At 41.2% G+C, this 26,392-nt stretch overlaps 2 protein-coding genes across 4 annotated transcripts in view; one reads left to right on the forward strand and one right to left on the reverse strand.

The window, feature by feature from the left end:
• Nucleotides 1-2,235, reverse strand: part of ubxn2a (UBX domain protein 2A) — a 10,148-nt gene extending 7,913 nt beyond the window's left edge. The window contains exons 1-4 of one of the 2 annotated variants that reach the window (XM_050058700.1): nucleotides 2,121-2,235; nucleotides 1,713-1,775; nucleotides 1,229-1,331; nucleotides 761-870 (exon numbers count right to left, since the gene is read on the reverse strand). In XM_050058700.1, coding sequence (XP_049914657.1) covers nucleotides 761-870; nucleotides 1,229-1,331; nucleotides 1,713-1,756 — 257 coding nt within the window. In that variant the 5' untranslated portion in view covers nucleotides 1,757-1,775; nucleotides 2,121-2,235. The remainder of the gene's footprint in view (nucleotides 1-760; nucleotides 871-1,228; nucleotides 1,332-1,712; nucleotides 1,776-2,120) is intronic. The other variant, XM_050058701.1, reaches the window with a different exon arrangement.
• Nucleotides 2,236-6,735: 4,500 nt separating this feature from the next.
• The window catches only part of atad2b (ATPase family AAA domain containing 2B), a 135,894-nt gene continuing 116,237 nt past the window's right edge, over nucleotides 6,736-26,392 (forward strand). The window contains exons 1-17 of one of the 2 annotated variants that reach the window (XM_050058661.1): nucleotides 6,736-6,951; nucleotides 8,651-8,817; nucleotides 9,104-9,135; nucleotides 9,233-9,380; nucleotides 10,667-10,766; nucleotides 10,872-11,001; nucleotides 11,199-11,342; nucleotides 12,108-12,183; nucleotides 12,369-12,488; nucleotides 12,602-12,713; nucleotides 12,863-12,978; nucleotides 13,163-13,337; nucleotides 14,421-14,509; nucleotides 15,283-15,442; nucleotides 18,035-18,125; nucleotides 19,699-20,010; nucleotides 20,655-20,805. In XM_050058661.1, the coding sequence (XP_049914618.1) occupies nucleotides 6,853-6,951; nucleotides 8,651-8,817; nucleotides 9,104-9,135; nucleotides 9,233-9,380; nucleotides 10,667-10,766; nucleotides 10,872-11,001; nucleotides 11,199-11,342; nucleotides 12,108-12,183; nucleotides 12,369-12,488; nucleotides 12,602-12,713; nucleotides 12,863-12,978; nucleotides 13,163-13,337; nucleotides 14,421-14,509; nucleotides 15,283-15,442; nucleotides 18,035-18,125; nucleotides 19,699-20,010; nucleotides 20,655-20,805 (2,222 nt within the window). In that variant the 5' untranslated portion in view covers nucleotides 6,736-6,852. The remainder of the gene's footprint in view (nucleotides 6,952-8,650; nucleotides 8,818-9,103; nucleotides 9,136-9,232; nucleotides 9,381-10,666; nucleotides 10,767-10,871; nucleotides 11,002-11,198; nucleotides 11,343-12,107; nucleotides 12,184-12,368; nucleotides 12,489-12,601; nucleotides 12,714-12,862; nucleotides 12,979-13,162; nucleotides 13,338-14,420; nucleotides 14,510-15,282; nucleotides 15,443-18,034; nucleotides 18,126-19,698; nucleotides 20,011-20,654; nucleotides 20,806-26,392) is intronic. The other variant, XM_050058662.1, reaches the window with a different exon arrangement.

Below are 26,392 nucleotides of genomic sequence, written 5' to 3' on the forward strand. Positions count from 1 at the left end.
GCCAACGAAAGAGGAAATTAGGCTACTGGACCTGGAGTCGGACTTCTCTGTCGCCGGTAAGCCGTTATCTTGCGCCGCGGAGCCGCTGTAGGCTATTTGACCGCCGTATTCCTGTCTGTGACCCCCGTTCAACCCACAACCGGCAGGATTCGCCTTTCGTTTCTGCTGCTGGTTGAAATCTGTACTTGCACAGCGTGCTGAATGAGAATTCATGACTATTCGTTGATTTGTTTTATGTTTTTCCATTTGAAGTTTTAAGTTTAAACAGGGCTCAACAGGACGTTCAGTACAACATTCTTTTACACAGAGAGTGTGTGGTGTTAAGTATCTGCACCACTTCCTAGCAGAAGAGAGAAGATAATGTTATCTCGGAGCTCTGTGAAAAGTTTCTCCTCCTCTGCTCCACTGCATCACATCTGCAGCTCCGTACCAAAGAGTAGTGTGAAAGACAAGAGTGCTCACTCATATAGTAAATATAGTTTTGTTGTGGTTAAACACGGACCCCTATGACTTCAATTCATCAGGACTTTTCTCAGATTTCTGGCTCACCATGGACGCATGTGAGAAAAACACAAATTCTTCATAACACAGGGTCAGTACTTGACATACAAATGGTCATTTAGGGAGTTAAGTATTCTTTTAATACAACAACCCTATCAGGGTTTACAAAACTGTGCTCCCATTGAGCTTTAAGGCTGAAAAATCTGACTCAATACACCTGTAACACCTGTAAAAACTTGTCTTTGCCGCTTTCACTCACCCCCTCTTGATGGCATCCAGGAAGTCCTGATTCTCTGGTATGGTGTAGCTGCGAAACTCCTCATCGTTCACAGTGAAGCCGTCCTTCCACAGCCTCACCACCATCTCCACCTGGAGTAAAAGCCACACAGATGATGATCAGCCTGAGACACAACAATCCCTGTATGTGCTGAACTCCACAGGCTCTGGAGGCGTCACAGGTGTTAACACGAGTCGGTTAATGAGCATGTATAACTGCAACGTCACCCTAACAATGTCCACTGAATTTTTAAAATGGCAGCCTAAATGTCCCTGCTGACATGTTTTAACACTCATTTTTTATTCATAGGCTATAAGTCTGTGTGTGTATTAATGCAAAGTTAATTACATACAATAACAATCTCAATGTCTGAGGACACAATGAGGTTTTCCTGTTTCCCCTGCAGAGATATCGGCCCTGCAGATTTACTGGTGTGAAATTGTTTCTGACCTTTGATGTCCCCGAGGCATCGTAACAGATCTTCTCCACCTCATCAAGGAGGTCCTCTACCGAGAAGCTACGCCTCATTGGAGCCTCCTCTTCATTTTCTTCACTGACAGCAGCCCATTAAGAAACAGACAAGTGTGTAATTCACTCATTATATGTCTTATTGAATTCGGCCCGCAGTCACAGCCTTTATTATACATAACTGTTCTATTATTGAGTTCTCAACCCTTAAACTGTGCTCAGGCGTGCAGGTTTGTAAACCAGAAAATGCAACTTAAGGGGGAAAAAAGAGCTCTGCTTGACACATTACAGTCAGATCAAATTGATTTCTTACTCAGGATGAGTCACACATGATACTGACCTGTATAAATGATTGTTTCTCTCAGGAAAAACACCAACAGGGTGACTGGGACTCTTAAATTGTTGCATTTAAATATAAGGGATTTTAATTAAGGACAATATATCATCATTATTGGTTGTGACTTACCAGTTGTCATCTTTCTCGCCCCCCTCAGTGTCAATCTCTTTCATGACGTTGTGTGTTTTCCATCTGATAACAGAGCAAACATCATGTCAGGGCCTATCACACCATTATATATATATTTATTACCTCAGCGGTTTACATTGTAAATGTGACCACTGGTTATTCACGTGTCAGTGTGTTAAGCTCCAAAAACCTCCTCTAATACACCAAGTCATTTCTACACAGCTCCAGTATCGATAAACAGCGTGCAGCCTTATCTTTAATTATGTAAGTGGGCGGCGGAGACAGAAGCCATGGAGGCGCGCGGAGACAACGACACACACCCGGACCTGTGTGTGTGTACCCTCACATGGATTATACACACATATACACACTCATTAGCATGCGCGTATTAAGGTTAAGGTCACATACTGATTTGCCAGTCTGCGTTGTGTCGCTTAATCCCGGGCTACACATCTGCAGCCGTAAGTTTCGTGCAGCGGGGCTCTTCTGCTGAGCAATGTGCGTGACGTCACGGTGCCGTAAATCGACTCCTCCTGTCGTGACGACACCGCTGCTGCTGCTGAGCTCAGCACATCGTCCTACAATAGAAACTGATGATACGCTATTAAATGGCACGAGGGTATAAATAGCACAGTGAGGTGTATATCATTATGTCATTGTAACAGTCAGGGAATCACTGGGCTGTTTTTTTGATGGTAAATTTCCTAATAGCATCGCAGTAATTATACATGTCCTATAATCTTTTTATTATATTGCACATCTGTGGTGCAGTGAGATTATAACGACCCAGCTGGACTGTATAATCATGATGTTATATATTTATATATGTTTTTATTATGGACCACAGTCCACATGTGGTCAATATTATGTTATATTATATTGTTATATAACTTATATTATTTATTAATATTATTTAAGATATTATTATTATTATTATCTATTTATTAATTATGTCTCACAGTCCAGATATGGTCAATATATTATATTATTATACTATATATATATATATATTATTATATATATATTATATTATTATATTATATATATATTATTATGATATTTTTTAGGGTAAATTCCTAATAGCATTGCAGTAATTCTACATTTCCTGTAATGTTTTTATTACATTGCACATCTGTGGTGCAGTGAGATTATAATGACCCCATCTGGACTGTATTATAATATTTTCAGCAATTATTATTATTATTATTATTATTATCATTATGTATTTATTAATTATGTCCCACAGTCCAGATGTGGTCAATATATTATATTATATTATATTATATTATATTATATTATATTATATATATATATATTATTAATAGTAGTAGTATTAAGGTTAGATTTATTTTTATTTTGTCTTTTTATTGCTTTTATTCTTTTTATTTATAATTATTGATATAGACATTTTGCGTCTTGTATTTTTGTCTCCTCGTCCAGTTTTACTTTACTCTGCTTATGTCCGATTATGATTTCAGTGTTTGACTTTCTGTTGCTATATGAGTATCCTGTTTCTGCTTTTCCTTCATCTGTCAAAGTCCTTTGTAAAGGTGCTATATAAATACAATTCTTGGCGGCAGTAGCTCAGTCCATAGGGACTTGGGTTGGGAACCGGAGGGTCACCTGTTCAAGTCCCCGTCCGGACCAAAAATGTGGAGCGTGGACTGGTAGCTGGAGAGGTGCCAGTTCACCTCCTGGGCACTGCCGAGGTGCCCCTGAGCAAGGCACCGAACCCCCCAACTGCTCGGAGTGCCTGTCATGGGCAGCCCACTCTGACATCTCTCCATTTAGTGCATGTATAGGTCCAGTTTGTGCATGTGTGTGTTCGGACCTGTGTGTAATTGACAACAGAGTGTAAAATTGAATTTCCCCTCGGGGATTAATAAAGTATATAAAATTAAAATTAAAAAATTAAAAATTATCATCATCGTCATCATCCATTGTGGTATATTAACAGTCCTATGTTCATTACACTTCTTCCCTCTATTTAACAGCATACCATTCATACAGAGGACTATACACATTGTTTATATACTCAAAAATAACCACGCCTGCCCCTTTATTAAACACTGGACAATGGACAATCTGAAAAACATGTTTATTTTAATGTAAGGCATGTTGCACCCCAAGTCTATTCTTAGCTTGTTTTCAGGTGATGAAGGTTTCTAGAGCTGCATACGTTGCCATGCCTCCTGTTGCCCACTAGCAGCACACAGTATAACCACTAGTAAATGGATATAAGTGAGTGTACAATATGAATTAATTAATTAATGCTTGTGTGCATTAATATTTAAATTAATATTTGAATGAGTCATTTTCAGAATGTATAATTCACAGTGCAACTAAAACCCATGTATAGCCTCAAGCAATGTCAAAGGAACAGCCTCTCAACCCTCTGATAAGTCAGTAATGATTTGTCTACTCGTGCCCTTTGAAAGGCCCAATGAGTCCTTTATTTGTTCATAAATGTGAAACATATTCACATACATACTTGAAGAGTTTTAGATAATTGAGTTGTGTGTGTTTTGGAAATAATGAGAATTAAAAAATACTAATAAATACACATTTACAACATCAGAAAACATTAGAATTTGGACAAACATAACGTATTATCCAATACGATAAAAATAGTTTTGATTCTGCTTTTTTTTTTAAAAACATAGCTTGAACCAAAAACATGAAACAGATGGCTAGCACAGTCGCATCCTCAGTCAAGCCAGAAATAGAAGAGGCAACACACACAGGTTTAGGTTTCAGCAGTGATCCCCAAACTGGGGTCAAGGGATCCCATAGGGGCTCTGGAGAGGATCACAGGACGTTCTTGGCAAAGTATGGTTTTGTTAAATGTCAGTTTTAATTCACGGGACACCGAGTATCATCAAAGGTTTCAAACTTTCTGCTGTATGTTGCACCTGCAGTAGAAACAGAATAACAAAAACATTCTGGGTCTTTGGTGTGACCACTTCAACATGACATGAATTGTGCCTGACAGATATTATAATATTGCAGATATTCATTATATATATATATATTTTACATGTGGGGACTGAATGGTGCAGAGAACAAGGTGGGACAAGGCCAGGCAAGGTGAGTTTATTTATATAGCACCATTTAGACACAAGGCATGCAAAGTGCTTTCCAGGGGCATAGATATACATTAACTATCATATATTTAAAAAAAACATTTAAAATTGCATTTAAAAGACAATGAATAAATTAAAAAAGAAAAAGAAAAAAGGCAACAAAAACAAATAAGGGAGTGTTCTTTACTTATTAGAGGATGGGGGTTGCTGGGGTGTGACTTCTTTTTTTACATATATTTTTTCTTGAGCCTCCCTGAGCAACTGGCAGAAAATGCACGACCCTCCATCCCGCATAAATTAGTTATTATAAATTTAAAAACTTACCCTTTGATGTTTTGAAGTTAAAGACAAATCCTGGAGTTGGAAAAAAACCTCAGTTTTTCGCTCTTGTCGTGTGTGCTGGTTAGCAAATAATTAATTTTTTGGTCAAATTTTAAATGAGACATGCAGATAAAGTTATTTTTTCAGAAAGATTACTATTTCAAGCTCTTATTTGGTTATGTTCTTTTATGTTGCGTTGGCCCCACATAGCAATGTGTTCAAGGACTGTTGGAAATTTGAATATCCAACAATAATTTCTGTTCTGGCTACGATCAATTTCGTAAAATTGGCATTTTTTGATGAAAACATGTCTTCCAAACAAAGGCTGATTGTTTTCGAATGTTTTCTCTCGATTTTTAAAGAAAACATGCCTTCCAGACCCTGCGTATGATGTGTTCAGGGACTGGGATATAGGAAAACCCAAAGATAATTCTGTTTTTACAGTTTCTGGCAATTTTTAAAAAGAAAACATGCCTACCAAACACGTCACTGAGTTAAGAAGGCATGTTTCTTTAAAAATCTTTGGTCTTAAACTTGAAAAAAATCAGGCTGACTCTGTGTGGCACTTTTAATGCATTTGAAAATGCCTTGAATCCTTTTTGTCACTTGTTAATAAAAATGGCTGGTCATAGGCTATAGCTCTGGACTGAATACGATTGTCTTGTTTGCTCAAAGTTATTGTTACTTTTTTTTTAAACAATTGCTTTACAAGGGGTGCGTATGTGGGGGTGGGGGAGGGGGTCAGTTAATAAATGTTAATGTGTGCATTCAATAAATAAGCACAACTGAAACTTGTAACATATAATTAAAACCAATAAACAAAGTTGGAAAAAAAATGGGGGTAAAATAAATAAAAAAAACACAACCATTTGAAGTTGTAATAAAAACACAAGTCTACCCCAAGTGCTTAAAAAAGTCTTTGACATGCCTGCCCCTTTTTGCACCACCCCTTCCCCCTCATAAATAACGAACAGTCCCTTAAACTACAGTATGAATTTTGAAAATGGGTGAAGCTCCCCTTTAATACTCAATCCTTACAAACTATTTGAGGTAATAATTATTTAATTATACTAATTATAATTTCCACAGCCCTGTAGCTAATGACTCCAGTCAAAGTTTTACATGTCTGCATAGTTTTGATCATATTTTAAATTAACTTAGAAAGAGAGTAAACTTTTTTTTCTCATATTAACTGGAAGCTGCCCACTCCCATCTGTTTTCTGCAGCTTCAAACCGGTGTCCCACTGGTGTTCATTTAGAGGGTACACTGTGTACTCAAGTTTAAAAACATCACATATTTACTTTTTTCCAAGTTTTTTTCTTTTTGTATTACTATAGGGAATTATTGTGCATCAGGGGTGTTTAGTGGAGTTACTTTATTTAACTTTATGGTAACATTTATTCCCAGTGCTCCAGTAACTAGTCTTACACTAAGTTGCACATTATAACCATAGCGAAAGAACACAGTTAATTCTGTTCATTTTAATGGTGTTTGATATATTTTTATGATAAATTTATGATAATAAGGCTACTAGTTTTTTTTTGTGGTAGTAGTCCAGTCAGCAAAAATTAGTGCACCTGCAAAACAGACCAGGCTACATCCACTTGAGGGAGAGGGAGGGAGGAGATAGAGACAGACAGGGAGAGGGAGAAATGGCGCCTCGATGCTGCGCTCACTGAGGCAGTGTTTGGAGCCGGTTAGGGAGATTCAGTAAGGGCAGACAAAAGGAAAAAACATGGTGAACACAAGGAAAAGCTCGCGGCCGAGGAGCGGTCCCTTCATCTCCTCCAGGACTCGGTCGTCGTCGAGAAACGAGCGAAACTCTGAGGAACATGTAAGCCGGTTTCTTTTCTTTGCCGGTGTGCTAACTGGCTCTGCTGCTACTTGGCTAAGCTAGCTAGCTGTAGCCGTGGCCTCAAGGTGCTCCACTAAATGTATTATTCACAGCAAAGTACGACCACCACCGCACTTGACACCCACTCAGTCACGCAGAGACACAATAAAACTCCTGAATGCGGCGATTCGTGTCCGTGTCACTCGCTCTGAACGTGTTACACAGCTGTCAAATGACATGCTAGCGATGTTAGCTCCTGGCTAGCTTCAAGTTGAGTTCTCTTTGTGTTTGGCAATTTCTCCCGGCTGACTTGTTTCACCATTGTCTCCACATATTAGCCCTCTCAATAAAGACAACTTGGATTTTGACGTGAGGCTTCTAGCATCGCTTCACGTCGCCGTCCTGGAAGCGTTAGCGTTGTTATTTTCTCAAATGTATAGAGATAAAGCTTTAGAGAAGCTAACATTTGTAGGTTAGCTAGCCCGACAGCTAGCTTACAGTGGGGGAAGGGAGTCCCGGGTTCAAAACAGTTGGCTGGCTCCAGTCCCATATTTAGAGTCTGAACTTGGTGAACTTTATGTTGTAATCCTCAAAAGACCCCTGTGCAACATGTTTACACGTTAAGTGTTTCAACCAGGCAAATATAACGTTAAACAGACGCTTTTTTCCGACTTATTCGGAATGTAGGCTAAATTAATAGCTGATGTTTTCACTGTGGTTGTGTGACCCACAAGCTGACAGTCTTTGTCTCAGAATGTAAACATTGAGATTATGCAAGGCCGGGGAGGTCGTGTTTCTGCATTATTTACGATTATTACAGCACTTAACACAGGCGAACAATATAATTCACCAATCTGATAATTTATTGACAGCCATTAGCACATTCTGGAGTTTTAATGGGCTGTTTGGCGAGGGTTTATACTTTGTTGAATTGTGGCTGAAGAAATCCGAGTCCTTCCTGGATCGTGTCCAGAGTTGTGGGTCTCAAGCCAGGCTAACTGATGACACATTAAGCGATATGTGATTTATTACAAGGCTTGAGAGTTAAAAACCCTACACGTCCACTATGCTATTTCCAAGAATTAAGACTGATTTTGTGCAATACCTCCCAACTGTTTCTCTCAGCTTCCTGTGTGATGTCACAAACTTGTTGCTTAAACTTACAATAATGTTAAGGCGCACCTATCTGGCCACAGCTGGGCTTTTGCTAGTACATTATTCACTGCCTGCACATATCTATCTATCCAGTCAGTCAGTCAAACAGACAAACCCCTCTGCAGGCATTGCAGACAGTTGCCTATGACAACAGCGAGATATGCTCTCATATCAGCAGGGAAGTTAAAGCTGTGAAGGGCGCAAGCATCAAGGGCATATGTCTGGATGGTGCTCTGTTGTGATTTGGGGAATACATCGAGGAGTTGGGCACAAGGTGTCTTGTCTCATCATAATACGCTACTGGAGCTCTTGTCTTTTATGTTGTCACAGATTTTTACTTTGTTCACACATGCTCGGTATTTGCTTAATATTCTGGCTTTGTACGTTGATTGATGGGGTGAATTTTTTATGCAAATAATTGTGAAAAGCTGTCACGGTATTTGGCATCCTCTTTTTTTTTTGTTGCTTGCTTGTTCTGATTATTTTTTTGCATTCTCTCCTCCTTCCTCTTTTAAATTGGTGTGATTTTCTGTTTGCTCAACAGAAGGAGCCCAGTAGTGATGTGAGCAGTCCCAGCAGCCCGCGGTTGGCTCCCCCTTCTAAGCGGACGCGGCGGCAGACTGCCTCCGAGCCTAGCTCTAGTGATACCTCACCGTCCCCTCAGACTAAGGGCCAGAGGGTCAGCTGGGACATTCCTACCTACCGCACCAGGTCAGTTACTGGCCTTTGTTTCGCTAATCACGAGCATCTCAGAGTGATGGTGTACGATATTGTGCAGAAGAATGACAGGCTAGTACATTGCTGCTTTGTCTTTGGCAGTCGTGTAATGTTTTGTCACGACAAAGTTGGCTGCACAAAAAGTTTCAACAAGTCAGCTATTTGTTGTCCCTGGCTGTCGAGTCAGGTCTCATTCTTTTCAAATCATGTATTGCAATCAGGTAAACATGAGCTCTTCAGCTGTGCATACATATTGTCACTCATTTTGTTCTATTTCTAGGTTGTCCTCTCGCATAATGCAAAATGGGCACGGTAATCAAATTCTTTTCAATTACCCTCAATCATGATTTTAGAGGCACACAATTAAAAAAATGGTCACTAATTAATTTTTTTCTTGTTGATGCTGCAGCCCATATGAGTCACCGGAATGACGAGAGTGGAGGGGGAGATCACTCTCACATGAATGGTCATGTGGAGCTGAAGAGGAGCTGCAGGGTGAAGAAGAGCCAATTTGAACACCTCAATCAGAGCCTGCTGTTTGACCAGCTGGTCAACAGGTAAGCTCCCAGTGACACTTCTGACACCTTTCTCTGAAATATTACTTACAAAACAAGAGGAGCAGGAGGAGGAAATGACTGTATTGGTTGAAGTGGACTTTATTCATGTCAGAAGATATGAATTATGACTTAATATACTTGAAAAAAGCATGACAAATCCAGAAAGCACAGTGTGTACTTTTGAACAGTGCAGCTGTCAAGTCAGGGCTACAAGTCCTACACTGCAGTTCACCTAATATTGATGTGAATACCCTCAAATTAGAGATGAAATTCAGCATCTCATACATATTGGTAATTTCTCAACATGTTATTTAAATGGTTGCTCAAGGCCGTACATTACATTTTTTTGCACATAGCACTGGTGCTACAGAGGTTGAGAGTTTTGTAACACAGGAATAAATGTATCAAGTAAGTCCATTGTAGTTTGTACTGTAGTAACCCCTTTCCTTCTGGGATACAGGCTACATATGCAGTACACAAGTATTTGTGTAGAGAAACAGACAGAGACTTTGTTTGATCATGAAACCCAGTGTTAATTGTAAAGTTCTCTGGTTTATCAGTGAAGTCTGTTAACTACTACTGACAATGATGAACAGAGTGACAGCTGACTGATATTAACAGGTCCACCATGGGTTGAATGCGCAGCAGCAGGTCCACGTTATACACAATACATCTGTTGTATCAAATGTCTGTACCATGCTGCGCTGCATTTTTATAAACGCATCTGTTGCCCGCATCCAGGCGCCTTCTTACCGTCTTAGGACTACAACTACCAAGTAAATTGGTGATGCGCTATTGATTCACCTCACACTCAAACCCTCACCTTAAACAAGATTCTCTGTCTCACATCCATGCAGTGCAAAGCTGTACAGCATGGGTGCTACCGCAGTGATTTCATTCATTGTACAGATGGATTTTTGCTTATGTCGCACTGTGCAGCCCTGGTTTAAACAGCAGAAGATGTTATGTTAGGATTAGGCATCATCTAGGGTAGACAGGTGGTGGAGCGGTTTCCTTCCGAGATGATATTGGGTCTGGGCTCGGCCTAAACAATCAATATTTGTTTTCATTTTAAATTACAGATATGTTTTAAGGTTGTGATGTTGCTCAAGGAGAAGTACAGGGTACATAGGACAGTACACACACACCAGCAGATACAGACCTGCTTAATGTCAGGCACACCGGTGTGACTGATGAAAATGTTTAGTTGCAGCAGACAGATTTTTGCTTGCATGTGCAGCAATGCTTCAATTTGTTATATTGTGTTTTGTTGTCTGTGTGCGCAGCACTGCCGAGGCTGTCCTTCAAGAGATGGACAACATCAGCAGCATTAGGCAGAACCGTGAGGTGGAGCGACTTCGCATGTGGACTGGAGACACTGAGGAGGTGAGTGTGGTCCTGCTGTAACACACAGCCCAGGGGAGTGCAGTGCCACTGCCTGATGATCTAGTGTGAATAAAAGTGATAGTGTAAAGGCCCTGTGTTTTTCAGGAAAACATGGACATGTATTCCCGGGTGAAGCGCAGGAAGTCCATGCGCAGGAGCACTTTCAGCATGCCTACACACCACAAAGTTATGAGCAAGAATGAGCAGGAGGATGAAGAGGAGGAAGGGACGGAAGGTCAGATTCCTACTAATGTTGTACTTGTGAATCAGTAGAGCGTGAGGGGGATCATGAAAACTTAATGAACCACCTCAGCTTTGACTGAAGTCATCAAATGAAAAAAAAAATCTCAATTGCTGGGTGAATCTTTTAAAAGCTCATATGTGGTAGTGCTCTTTTATCTGAAGTTTGAAAACTGCATTTTTGACTTTCAGATTCCCACGGTGAGGAAGAGGAGGAGGACGCAGAGGATGAGGATGATGAAGGGGATGAAGCAGAAGAGGCAGGAGAGGAAAATGACAGACCGTACAACCTGAGGCAGCGAAAGACAGTGCAGAGATACGAGGCACCGCCTATTGGTAATGATCTTCTCTCTTAAACAAACCTTTGTATATTCATTTTGTTAACTGTGTGTCAGGGGCATTGTTGATTTATTTAATGATTTAATGATGTTTAAAACTATTTTTTACGGATTTCCCGATCCGATCTCAAATATCAGTATCAGAGCTCATCATGGCATTATTTTTTATAATATATTTATTTAACCTTTATTAAACCAGAAAAATCTCTTTTTGACAGAAGCCCAGCGAGTAAAAAGCCAAAAAAGAGTAATTTATTAATGTAATTTGCACGACAGATGTGCATGCGACAAAAATAAGCATTCAACAGAATACAGTCCATTCAGGTAACTCAGGCAAAGGCTGCACCGAATGATTAAACACGGGAGAATATTCTCTCAAAGGGAGAAAGAAATTCCCTTGAGACAGCGACAAGGCCACAAAGATTAAAGAGAGGGTTTCTTATTTTATACTTTATTATTTTGTGAAAAACATAAAAGTAGAAGAAATTAAAGAAGAGCTTTGATGCAGGCAGTTTTTTTCTAAATGCATTGGAGAGCTGTTCAGTTTATAAGTTCATAAATTCGATTGATTTTAATGAACCATACTTGAAGTGTGCACTGTGCAGCTGTAAAATCTATTATTGGATCATGACTTGGTATCGGCAGATACTTGATATAAAATGACTTGGATAGGGACCGTGGGCAGAAAACTTGATGGGAACATGTCTTATGTTTTTAGACGCTTGGTGTGTGACAACCAGTCGCTTTGTGTTTGTTTTCTCAGAGCCAGTGAACAGAAAACAGAGCAACCCCTCACTTTTTGACACCCACAGATCCCCAGCAAGAAGAAGCCATATAAGGTTGGTAGAAATTTGTGAAAAATCACACTCAAACCTGATGCTATAAGCAGAACAGTGTGTGACTCCTAAGCAGCTTTCTCAAGACCGTGACTAATGAGCTGCGGTTATGAAAAAGGTTTTTACATTTTGACTGGTTTCGGCTGACTCAGGAGTGTCGCTGTGTAACGGTATGATACTCAATCTAGATTGTCCCACTTCGGCAGAGTGAAGAAACATGCCATCCACAGCAGCGACACCACCTCGTCTTCTGATGAGGAGCGGTTTGAGAGGAGAAAAAGCAAGAGCATGACCCGGGCCAGGAACAGGTGCTTTCTGTCTTTTACCTTTTCATCTTCCTCTGTTTTACTTTTTCTTTGATCGAGACACTTTTCTGGCATTTTTTTAACATACATGTCAATCCTATTCCCCGCCCCCACAGATGTTTGCCCATGAACCTGACTGCAGAAGACCTGGCTAGTGGGGTGCTGCGTGATCGGGCGAAAGTGGGCGCCAGCTTGGCCGATGTGGATCCCATGAACCTCGATAGCTCAGTGAGTGGAAACCAATAAATACCAAAAAGCAGCACAAGTTTTAGTCTTAGCATATTTTAAGCATTCAAGATTTTATGAGTCAGTTACTCTTTGTATGGAGATCTTCAGCTTTCATAGGTAAGTGTTACGAACATGTGTTTTCTTTTCAGGTGAAATTTGACAACGTGGGCGGCCTCAGTAATCACATTAAGGCACTGAAAGAGATGGTAGTGTTCCCACTGCTTTACCCTGAGATCTTTGAGAAGTTTAAGATCCAGCCTCCCAGGTGAGAAGAACTGTGATTATGTGTGTTTATTTGAAAAAGGTCACTTTATTTGAAAAAGTTCGATAGAGAAATTGACTATTTTAATAACCCAATAACAGATACGCTGTCCACTTTCATGAGGTCATTTTATGTTTGCCATTATCAAATAACCACGGTTTCCATTTCCTCTCCCTTCCCTTTTTAGAGGGTGTTTGTTTTATGGCCCTCCAGGGACAGGAAAGACCCTGGTAGCACGGGCACTTGCCAATGAGTGTAGCCAGGGAGACAGGAAGGTTTCTTTCTTCATGAGGAAAGGAGCCGACTGTCTCAGCAAGTGGGTCGGTGAATCGGAACGCCAGCTACGCCTGCTCTTTGACCAGGTGAGACACTAACACGGCACACCTGTGAGGATGAAGGCAAATATTCTCGTAACCCTAGCTTCAGGTCACTGACCTGAATTGACTTCACAATGTCAATAGAAAACTGGTGTCTGCTTGTTTTTAGTGCCTGCATTTCTTGTGTGTTAGCTATTGTGACTTTATATTGTCACATTCTTTTCACTTTTTTTGAGAAAATTTACTAGTATTTAAAGAACAACTTCGATATTTTTCAGCCTGGTTCCTATTTTCCCATGTTTTGAGCTGTATGTACTGAGCCAGTGTTAAGTGAGAAAGCTGCAGATGGCTACAGGGAAACATGCTGCGTAACCACTTGGTTACATTACGTTACGTTGCTTCAATTCACGCCCACTAAAAGTGCTTGTTTTTGCCACTGACATGTTCAGATTATTATTTTAAGTGTCTGACAACATTATGGAAAGGACCCTTAAAGAGAGTCCATTTTTTAAAGGGTAAGTATCCCCACACTCACCAGACTCCATTTGAATGAACGGTCATTTTAGTGTGTATAGAGCCAGTATATTTTCACGTCTAACTGGTTGAATTAAGGCTTTATTTCAAGCAATCAAGAGTTGGTAATTGTTGGAACAATGGAAAGACTTTCAAGACGGCTTTTGTGAGTTTTATTTTGTTTCGGTTGACTTTGATTGATGTGTGTTTTACAATGATAAAATTACTGTTTATTTAAATGAAGTCTGGTGGGTTTAGCGATGGCGATTTTGAGGCTGTTTCTGGTTAAACAAAAAGTATTTTACTCTTAAAGAAAAAGGTCTGTCTCTGTAGGGGTCCTTTCCATGATGTTGTCAGACACATAATAACAATCCGAGCCTGTCAGTAGCAAAAACATGCACTTTTAATGTACTTAAATGGATGTGGCACAAACGTCCCAACTGGTTACATTGCAGACTGTTTGGACCAATTAAAAAAATTGTTGTCACTTCAACTCAAAAACATGGGATAACAAAGTCCAGGATAAAAAATACTTAAGTTAACATTTAAATAAACTGAACAGTACCAGATTTAATATTGTTTTTTAATGAGCATAATGTTTTTTGTTTTAAACAGGCTTACCTGATGAGGCCATCTATAATTTTCTTTGATGAGATTGATGGTTTGGCTCCTGTTCGCTCCAGCAGGCAAGACCAGATACACAGGTAAGGCAAAAATAAAAAACCCTTAACTGTTTCCACAGATGACAGATGTGACATGCAGTGGTGAGAGTATGAAAACTATAGCTGTTATTACTTTTGTGCACACTGGCATGTCTGGCTCTGCAGGTCTGAACTGCTGTTGCTCTTACATTCTTTGCCAATAGGTGGTGCAGGTTTGCTGAAAGTGGAGCTTTGGTTTTGGATGAAATTGGCTGGATTTGGATTTGGGTGCTTCACATTAGTGACACTTGAGTCCATATTTGATTGTTTATGTGGCATTGAGTCGCCATAGCAAAGGAAATTGCAAATCAGAACAATTTAACTTGCGATTTAGACCACTTGTGTGTGAACTGCAGGTTAGGAAGTGTCCTATTATGCAAACACAGCTTGCAGTTAATCCTCATAGAAATGGTTGCCTTCTAGAAAATGGAATATTTGTAACTGTGAAATTGAATTCTAGACCAAAGTTTATTCAGAACATGAAACGTGCTTATGCTTGAGTTTATAGACGCTCTCCTCTTTCTGCCATGCTGGGTAAATATGTGCATGGAGCTCTAGTCAACATGGAAAAAGAGCAGCTGATATTTTTGCCCCGCAGTGTTCTGTTCAATATGTTATGTTACTATTTGCAGGAATAATGCCTTGCAAATTTGGTGAGCGCTGACTCATGGGTCTTGCCAATATTGTCAGTTTCATTAAAGTATTTAGGCTCTAAATGTCTACACATGTACTTACGTTCTGTCTCACCATCTCCCTCCCTTCATCCCTCCGTCCAGTTCTATTGTGTCTACTCTGCTGGCCTTGATGGACGGCTTGGACAGTCGTGGGGAGATAGTGGTCATTGGTGCTACAAACAGACTTGACTCTATCGACCCGGCACTCAGGAGGCCTGGACGCTTTGACCGGGAGTTTCTGTTCAACCTGCCCGGCAAGAAGGTGAGACAGAGTCACACATCAATATTGTGTACAGCGGACACATGTTCATTGAACTAGACATGCACAGTCTTGTTTTCACCGCACAAGGAGTTTCAGCAGATGTGTTTATGGCAACCATTTGTACGCATGCATTGTAAACTTAAAGCTTAAATATTATTATTTATTTAATGTACTCAAAGCAAACACTGACCAGTTATAGTGACTTATAACCAGCTTTTAATATACTATGTCTGCCTCTACCTCAGGAATTTCAATACTAGTGGTCCTCCAAGCATTCGAAGCGCTTTAACACTACATGTCACATCCACACACTGGTGGCCGAGGCTACCACACATGGTGCCACCTGCCACGATTCACACGCACTCACACACACACCGATGAAACAGCAATCGGGGTTCAGTATCTTGCCCAATCTTGCAGACTGGAGGAGCCACTGTTCTTCCAATTATTGGATGACCTGCTCTGCCTCTGAGCCACAGCCGCTCCCACTTTAAGGAATACTTCACCTGCAAAACATTTATATATCAATAATTCACCGCATGTTACCTTGAATTTGTGAAGAAAACCTCATTTTTCTTGCATGTCTCCATGGTGAACAGAGAATCCAAAAATCGCTAACATTCTGCATGAATTGAAGTAAACAAGACTGCGATTAACATCAGCGCTTGTATCAAAACATCCGGTTACAAATTCTAACACAACTCGTGCAGTATAATCAAAGTCTCATTTATCCAGTCGTACGCTCGGTACTTTCCAAACACATGCAGTTTCGCTCAAACGTTTTGATTTAAAACCCTTCTGCCTGTAAGTAGCACAACTTGAGCATGTTTGTATGAACACATGTACATGCCCAGGAACACTGCTCAGCCATGCATGAGACTGTGTCAGGGTTTCCCACACATTCGTTTATTTCATAAATGTAATTTCTTTGCCTCCATGCATTTTTGTTCTATTTTGGAGCTGAACTGACTGAAGTAACTAATTTGATGTTGGAGTACATGTATCGTTCGGTTATTAAGAGCACCACACTTTTCTAGCGCAGCGTGCACTCTGTAGTAGCAGATCTCCAGACGCAGTGAAGTAATTCATGTAGAAACAGAATGCTCCGTTTCTTACAACAACAGCGTTCTCATTTTAGTGTTGTCCATCGGCTACATTTCCTAGGAAACTGTGCACCCTGCAGTCCAGCACTTGGGCTAAAAGTTTGCTTTCACTCGCCTCTGCAGCAGCTGCTTCCTTAAACCAGTTCATTGGTCTGATTTGGTCAGCTCTGATCAGTCTGACCACAATGATCAAAGCAGCATGGAGAGTTATGCCTGTGTTGCGTTCAGGGACCTGCAGATCCCTCCGAATTCAGAGAGGGAACACAAAATGATCAGAGGGACACACACAGGCAGAACCAGACTCTGTATCTCCTGGCCAACTGTGAAATAACAAAATGTAATTTTCTGTATGAGGAGCACTTAACTGTACAGTGCTGTACCCACATGCACACCCAGCTGGAGACACAAAATAATGCAGATGTAATTGGTGTTTTACTCACAAGAGTCGTGCGATGAAACTAGTACATGCAGCCCTCTGGCTATTAAGAGTCTCCTCAATTGTTTTTTCTCTCTCTCTGTTGGATGTTTTGATCCAAGAAGCAAGTGGCAAAGCAGATGCTCATTAGGTTTCTGGAAAATTAAAAATCAATTTCAGAAGAATTATTGCTGCGCAGATCTGATTGCTTTAATCATGCACTCGGGGAGACTCGTTTATTTTCCTGCTATGCACAAAAAATGTTACATGTGTGTAAAGTGACAGTGAGTCAGAGAAATAGCTCAGCGTAGGTGACTCCTCTCCAACGAGCCTGTCTAATGGGGTGGCCTTGCATCATTTGTCCTGACAGCAGGATCATATTAATCAAAGCCTAATCTGCAGGCCATCGCTGGTTAAGCTCACCAGTAGCGAGCTGATTGATTACAAACCTTGCTAGCAGCTTGCAAGCAGCCATCCTCTATGCACATTCAAGTTCAGCTCCCTCCTGGTATTGCCCAAGACAGAAACCTACATGAAATCTGTCTCTAGTTGTGTCTTTTGAATAGAAAAGGAGATGTGATGAAAGATGATGAAAACTGTTGCCCTTGATTCACGACAAAGACCACTTTGTTCTTAATGTCTGCTCATCAAAGCAGCGTCCTGTGGAGACGACGCAATGAAATGAAGGACGTATTGTGCTGAAATGTTAGGAAGCCCTTCACTTGAGTTGATTCCTTTTTGATCTTTCGGTTGCTGTTGTCAGTTCTAGATAGCGTAAAGGTGAGGAAGGCTTGGTTCTTTAATTACAATATTTATGATGTGATTTTCCACGGCATTATTGTCAAGCATTGTTTCTTTTATCCGGTCTTATGCAACGTGCCATTTAAATGACAAATCAGAATTCTACAGTGTTTGTTAGCAGTGACAGCTACTCTGGCAGTTTAACTTGTTAATTCGCCAGTATTTTTGTGACATCTTTATCACAGGACTTGTACCCCCTCATATATTGACTCTTCCTTTTTTTGTTTTTCTTTGTGTCTGTTTTTCTTTGTCCACCCCAAATCCTCTGTTTAGGCCAGAAAGCACATCTTGGAGATTCACACACGGGACTGGAATCCCAAATTGGCTGAGCCATTTGTAGATGAACTTGCAGAAAAATGTGTCGGTAAGTGTGACATCTGTGTATAAAACTGTGTGTCAACTCTGCTGTATACAGGGAGAGCAATACGTATTCAAACGACAACATTTTTGTTTCATTAAACAAATTTCCAATGCAGCTATTCACATGAAATTTAGATCAGACTACACATTAATTGAAACATTTCAATCCATAATTTGTGGTGTTGCTGCTGAAATACTTGTTTGAAGTTTGCTGCACAACATTTTGTCGAATGAAGGAATGTAGTGTGGTCAGACGAGACAAAAATCAATCTTTTCTGCCACAATATGCAGCGCCATGTTTGGAAGAGAAATGGCTCTGCATATGATCTAAAAATACCACACCTGCAGTGAAGTTTGGAGGTGGAAGCATTATGATATAGGGCTGTTTGTCATCCAGTGGTACCAGCAGAATCCAAATCATCAAAGCGCCAAATTGAGTTTCCTCTGTAGAGCGGCTGGGCCCAGCCTTAGAGATAGGGTGTGGAGCTCAGACACGTGGAGGGAACTTGGTGTAGAGCTGGTGCTCCTTTGCATTGAAAGGGGTCAGTTGAGGCGGTTTGGGCATCTGATCAGGATCCTCCTGAGCGCCTCCTGTTAGAGGTTTTCCGGGCGTGTCCAACTGGTAGGAGGCCCCGGGGCAGACCCAGAACATCCTGGAGGGATTATACATCTCATCTTGGCTGGGAACACCTCGGCATCCCCCAGGAAGGACTGGGAAGCGTTGCTGGGGAGAGGGATGTCTGAAGTACTTTGCTCAGCTGGCTGCCCCCGTGACCTTGCCCTGGATAAGCAGATGAAAATGGATGGATGCCTGGAAGATGAATAGGGCCGTGCACTGGTTAATTCTTAAAAAGAATCTGTTGCAATCAGCCAGGACAGTGAGGGTGGGGATAGGTTGCGGGTTGACCTTCCAGCAGGACAACGATCCAAAACATACAGCAGTGGAGACTGTCAGTCGGATCCACAGAAGGAAAATAAAGATGTTGGAATGGCCCAGTCAATCACCAGACCGAAACCCAACAGAACATTTGTTGAAGGCACTGAATATAAAAATTCACCAGCGGGCCCTCCCAGAATCCTCTAGATTTAAAGACTGTCTGTGTGGAAGAATGGGCCGAAATCCCACCTGAGCACTGAGAGAGATTAGTGTCTTTGTACAGGGAGTGTCATGAAGCTGGTACTGCAAACAAAAGCTTCTCCACCAAGAGTTAAAAAGATATTAAAAGGCATGGTTTCTGCTTCACTCCACTTTATTGCACGTGACTTTTTTTTATTTATGGATTTAAATGTTATGTTTTTTTGTGGTCTGGTCTGAACTTCACGTGAAATGCTGCATTAGAAAGATTGTTGAATATTTATTTCCCTCACTGTCAGTGTTGGTGCAAGTTATCACAGATGAATGTGAACCTGTAAGGCATGATTTTCACTAAGCAGTATCTACAAAGCATTTTTTAAATTGTGTTTAATTGACCCGCTGACATTGCTCTTCTCTGTGCTGTTTGAAAACAACCTTGACAAAGCCAAAATGTATTTGAACAAATCATTAACTAAGCTTTGTGTATCTGGCTTGCTCACAGGCTACTGTGGTGCTGACATCAAAGCGCTTTGCACAGAGGCAGCCTTGGTGGCGTTGCGCCGCCGCTACCCCCAGATCTACGGCAGCAGCGTCAAACTGAAGCTGGATGTCACCTCCATTGTCTTGGGGCCCGGCGACTTCAGCAAGGCCATGAGGACAATCGTCCCAGCCTCCCAGAGGGCCCTGGCTCCCCCTGGCCGAGCCCTGTCCCCCACCCTCGGGCCCCTGCTGGCCAACTCTTTCTCCTTGGTGCTGAAAGCTCTGCTCCGAGTCTTCCCCCATGCTCAGTGTACTGACAGGGACAACACACACGGTAGGGATCTGGGACCCAGGTGCCCATGGTTTCATTTGTTTTCACTTTCCCTTCTGCCGCCTCTCCCTTTTGTGACTCCTGCTCTCTTCTCCCTTGCTGCCTGTGTCACTTAATGTGCTTCCCTGTTGGCACATTGTAGTATTTGATTATTTGTTTCTCTTTCCCCCGCCTTGTTACCAAAGTGCTTTGTATCAACCCTAACACACTGAACATAGTGTGATGAAACATTCCCCCTGAGAATGCAGAGGTGATAGCACAGAGATTGGATAACCAGTCATCCTGCTTGCACTTCAATAACTCAGCTCCAGTCAACAAAAGTGTTTACAGCAGATTAGCCACAATGCAGCACTTGACCAGTGGGAGATTACCTGCGGGAGTTGTACTTCTTGCACCCAATAATGACACCAGTTTCCCAGAGTGCTGTATCGCTTTAAATGCCCATTACATCTCGCCTAATAAGCCAGCTCTCTTTTTTATTCTCACTTTTTCGGGGAAATGCCCGCATTAATGTCAGTGATAGGGCTGCTTTGAGGATTAAACTCTGCAGAAACAAACTTTTAAGTGCTATTGTCCTAAATAACTCCAGGAAAAGTCAATTGCTGCATTATGCATGGCCGTATAAGCAGCGTTTCCCTCTGTGCTAGGCGGTGACAATCAACTGCTCGAAGAGGACTTGTACAGCGACGATGACAATGAGGAACGCTCCGCTTCCATCTATGAAGTCCAGCCTGCTGCATCCCCAAAGAGTCAGCTCTCCTCTTCTGCAACGCACAGACCCTTCCTCCACTTCTCCTCGTGAGTGCATTGAAAAAAAAAAAGAAAGTTGCTATGTGTCAGAAAGTAAACTTATTTAAAGGGCAGATCCATCTGCACTCTTTCACATGTCTTTCAAATTTTAACTCCCACTCGGCTGTTATCAAAAAGCGGTGACGTAAGTTACAGGGTGTGTTAGCTTGGCAGATTCATGGATTTTTTTTTAACCAGGTGAAAACAAACTGGGATTCAGCATAATACTGCATTTGTAGTGTATATAAAACATTAATAGATCCACAGTCACAGTATTACCTACAATAAGATGAGGTAACTGGTAAGCCTTTGTGTTCAGCAAAGTAAAATTCCGATTTTGTCAAAGGAGTCTGGTGACTGTGGAAGGGAGTGGCAGCAAGATGTATTTTAGCCTCCTGAAAAAAGACCACCTAAAAAAAAATCAACATCCGTTTAAGTGTACGCTATATTTTGATTATTTTATGGCTTTACCTTGCTGTCACAGCTCTTTCAGACGGAAAACTGTGGCCGTTATTTGTGCTCTCATTACAGCCACCAGACTGCATTAACAGAAACGGTGATTTTACCTCACAGCACATGGAAGTTGTTGGTCTAGTGGCTGCCTTGCTCGTTAAGTTTCCTGTTATTGTGTGACTTTAGGAACTGAACTAACGTGGTGTCCACAGCAGTATGTGGGTTTATATGTTGCAACAGCATAATGCAGAAACCTACATCAGCTCATATGGGAAAACGTCACTAGAGGGGTTTGAAAAAAAATAACATTTTGAGGATGAAAAATATATACTTAAACCAAAAAGTGAATTTTCAGATTTGAATACACCAGGGCAGGCCTCGAAATTAACACCTGGCAAGCGCCAAATGCGGGTATTTCTCCATTTGGTGATTAAATCTCAGCAGACTATCTGCCACACAGGCATGTAAATGTTTGTACCATAATTGTCATGTAATAGAAAAACTACGCCGAGAGTCTCTATTACGTTTTGGTGACACACACATACAGACTTGCATGTGCACGTCAAAACGTTGGTGCTGCAAAACTGACCGCCTCTAGCGCTCATAGTTTTGAGGCACTGTTTACGGTGCTGGACATCAGCTGATCTGCAAACTACCACTGCTGTCAGTCTGCTGCTAGCTAACGTTGCAGCCATACTTATGAAGGTAATGAAATAGTAACATGGAGGCTTTGTTGTCTGAACCAAGACGGCAAACTCTGTATCGCCTCCCACATTGTCAGCAGCAGCACATTACAGTGTTACTTCTTCTGTTCTTACCTTTCACAATAAAAGCCCTAGGCATATACTCTGCATCACTGCTTACTTGAGGGAACTTAATCATATGATGAGGCTGAGGTGATGAGTTGTTTTACAATCACTTTAATTCTAATTTTGCTCTACCCTCTTCTTTATGTTAGCAATCAACATAATACCTTATTATCTCAATGAAAGAATGTATATGTATGACACAAAAAGAGTATTTATTATTTTGGCCAGTAAAAAATGTGCATGGTCAATGGATTTTTTAATCTACTGGCCCCCTTGGCCAGTGAGTCAAAAAGTTAATTTTGGACACTGCATCAGGAATACCACTAAAAAGCTACAGGATGATATAAAAACGTACTAATAAACAAAACATAATGGAGCCGCCCTAAAAGTGCATAGACACTGGTGTCTAATTATGCTGCTAAAGACAAAAACAGGAAAATAACATTTTTAAAATATATTTTCATACGTGTTTATATGGGATTAAAAATGAATAGAAGATTTTTTCCCCCTAAGATGAGCTTTTGGCGTTTTTGCCTTTTATTCATAGAAGAGCTGTAGATTGACAGAAAAGGGGGAAGAGAGAGGTGGGATAACACACAGCAAAGGGCTGCAGGTTGGAATTGAAGCGCGGCCGCTGCAAAGGACTCAGCCTATATAGGGCGCACACTCTGTGCTAGTGAGCTAGAGGCCGCCCCAGGCGAAGGAATTTTAAAGACAGCATGCCATCATACCAAGCATACATAGAATATATATTTATTTTCAAACATGGAGCCAGTGCTGACTGCTGATACTGTTGCAAGACGTTGCCTCTGCTCTCCGGAGTGTTACTGGTTTTTATAGTGTCCTCTAATTACGGATTAATATAGATCAAGTGTGCCTTGGAATTACAGTTATCGTTCTCGTAGAGGGAAACCTCTTAATTAAAATACAACACATTAGTTCCCATACAGGTCGGACTGTATAATAAGACGAACAAATAGTGGCTCCACAGGCAGCACTTAGACAAGTGGCAGCATGTGCAAAATACTCGGCAGTGGAGACAAATGAGCTAGATCAGAGGAGAGGATGAAAATGGAAAGAGATAAGACATCTCTGAAATCAGAATTTCAGTCGCTGTTTCCATACAGAAAAGGGGAGAGTTGAAGGAACTGGGTGACTAATAGCTTTTCATTTACTGGAACCAGTTATTGATGAACCAATTAAGCAGCTATCAAGCCTCTAGTTTTTAAGTTGTATAGCAGCCTGAAACTTTTTTCTACTATAGAGGTGTGTGTGGCAGACAAAGGAAAAACATAGAAAGGCTTTATTGGATTGTCACCACTTAATGCCAATTGACTCTGACTTTATTAGAGTGCTCTTAAAGCCAGGGTTTGGTTGTTATCACACATTTGTGCCTCAGTGGAAGCTTAAAAAAATCTCCAGGAGTTCTAATACATACGTCCTGTAGGTAGAGTTCCACAAAACATATAGGAGAGATCACGAAAGAGCAAGATGAGAGCAGAGACACCCTCAGTCTAAAACGCTACCAACCCCAAGAACGATAACTGTAACAATACCGATACGATGTGAGCGTCCACACTGCTGAACCGTAACATTCTGGTAACAGTGGCACCAAGATGAAACCATTTTGCAATTATTTTAACAGATATTGCGATATGAGTCGAGATTTTAGATGGAATGGTATTTTTTGCATATCTAAAAACTATGCTAATGTGATTTTTGCTGGGGTCTTTACTAAACAAGCATGTTCCCTTGCATATGATTTGTAGCCAGGGAATCTCCATCATAATGCTTCATTTATAATGCTATGTTGTGACACATTTTACCTTTATCAAAAAATTGCTGTGATTTGGATATTACACTCTGCCATATTTGGCTTTTGAATATATTTCAATTTATTGTGCAGCCCTACTGTTTCGGCAGCTTAGGAAAATGGATATTGATGACCTGTTTTCTTTCATCAAATCACTCTCAAAGTAATCCAAACAATAATGTTCGCCACTGTCTTTGTTAATGGAGTGTGGACTCCACCATCCACTTGAGTCAGAATGATTTTTAAAGTGATATCTTTATAAATATTGTTAGTTATTGCTATAGTTATCAATCTCACTGTAGACAGCCCTTGATACTTGCAAAACGCACAGTAGTAGAAGAAGATTTTGTGTAGCAGACAGTCCTGACAATCATGCCTAGCTTTCTTGTGAACCAACAAGCGCTGTGACCAGTGATGTTGCGAACAATGCTCTCGCAAGGCTACCTGTGATATGAAGCATTTGTCGAACGTACACTTACCAAAGCTAACTAATGTTGGCTGTCTGCTAATGGCATGAACAAGCAGCTGCAGAGGATTATGTAACATCATAAAGATATATGACACTGATTCTGCACACTCACAAAACTCAGATTGGAGGTGTGGACAACAGCTAGTAGGCAGTTTGAAAGGCTAGCAACAGTATAGGAAAACTAGCTGTTAGCAAACTCTAGTAATAAGTCCTGGTTAACATAACTAGATTATGAATTATCCAATGCCTGGTGGCAAACGTATGTCCATGCAAGGAATATCCACGTGTGTTTTCTCACTCACACCATGAGCAAAGTAAAAAACCACAAAATTAGTAGCTACGTTGATGGTAGGATACAAAATGAACACTGCTACATCGTGACGTCACTCGTTCTGACAGTGGCTGTGTCCAAAATCACTGCTCACCACAGTCCACTACATAGTGCGTTCCCCATTTTGTAGTGCTGTCCGAATGTCTTCTTCCTCTTTCGGCTGTTCCCTTTAGGGGTCGCCACAGCGAATCATCTGCCTCCATCTATTCTCTGCATCCTCTTCCCTCACACCAGCTGACTTCATGTCCTCTTTCACTACATCCATAAATCTCCTCTTTGGTCTTCCTCTAGGCCTCTTGCCTGGCAGTAGTCTCGCCACCAGACAATCAGAGATCTCCGCCTTCTGATAGTCTGGGGACACTCCTTTCTAAAGTGTGTTTAACACACCGGAGAAAACGGCCGGCAACAAAGCAACGCCTCTTGCATTTTTGAAAAGGACACGCCCTCCCGGAAATGTGCGCTCCCCCTTTTCTCGTCCGCAAGGAAACAAACACACAGAGAGCTTGAAAATGGATGCCGAGAGATTTAACTCCGTTTTATCAAACGTGTGCTCAGTCCACAAGATTGTGGAAATGAAGGACTTACAGCGACTTTGTTTAAAACTTTTAACGCAGTCGGACTATGTTTACGAGCACAAGAGTTCAGCAAGCCACCGAAGGACCGCCCTGCGGATTTACTCTTGGTTCTGCAACGTAGGGAGTTTTTTAAACTCTGAAATTGTATCCGCCCATCTAAACACAAAATCAGGGAGAAAGATATCAGTCTTTAGTTAAGCAAAGCGTCTAAAGACTGACTTATGAGTCTAGCCTGGCAGTTCCAACCTCAGCATCCTTCTACCGATATATCCACTATCCCTCCTCTGAACATGTCCAAACCATCTCAGTCTGGCCTCTCTGACTTTATCTCCAAAACATCCAACATGAGCTGTCCCTCTGATGTACTCATTCCTGATCCTATCCATCCTCGTCACTCCCAAAGAGAACCTCAACATCTTCATCTCTGCTACCTCCAGCTCTGCCTTCTGTCTTTGCCTCACTGTCTCTAAACCAAATACCATCACTGGTCTCACCACCGTCTTGTTCACCTGTCCTTTTAATCTTGCTGGTACTCTTCTATCAAGTCATGTTTGTGATTCGCATGCTTGATTTGGCATAGGTTTTATGTCGGATGCCCTTCCTGACACAACCCAATGAGAACACTGTGCCCATTGGGGGAATGTATAGTGGGAATTATTATGCCCTATATAGTGCAGTCAAAGTATCCCACAGTGTACTGTAAAAAGTAGTGAACAACCGATGGTCACTCACCAAGCAATATATCCCATTATGCATCGTGCCAAAGGAAGGGACGGATTGTATGGGATGGACACCAAGATGGACGAGAGTAGACAGAGCAACTTGATGTCCATGGAACTTCTTCCCCACCTCCTCTTCCTGGTTAAACCCGACCCTGCTATAATGTACTTTGCAACGTTGTTTATTGAAGGGAAATTTCGGTTTATTTCAACCCGTCTCCTGTCGCCCTAAATTTGTTTCAAGTCACTAGTGACATAGAAATAATAGTTAGCATGTTAGCCGTTAGCCAAGATACAGCCGTAGCGTAGACCTGTTTAAAACTTAATTGAACGGGCATCCTTTCAAGTGCAAAGTTAGTCCACTAAACAAGCTTTTTCTCCACAAAGACCGCCTCATATCGTTAGGATAAATGTCAGAGAACATATA

The sequence above is a fragment of the Epinephelus moara genome, chromosome 12, assembly GCF_006386435.1.
Source record: "Epinephelus moara isolate mb chromosome 12, YSFRI_EMoa_1.0, whole genome shotgun sequence".
NCBI classification, from domain to species: domain Eukaryota; kingdom Metazoa; phylum Chordata; class Actinopteri; order Perciformes; family Serranidae; genus Epinephelus; species Epinephelus moara.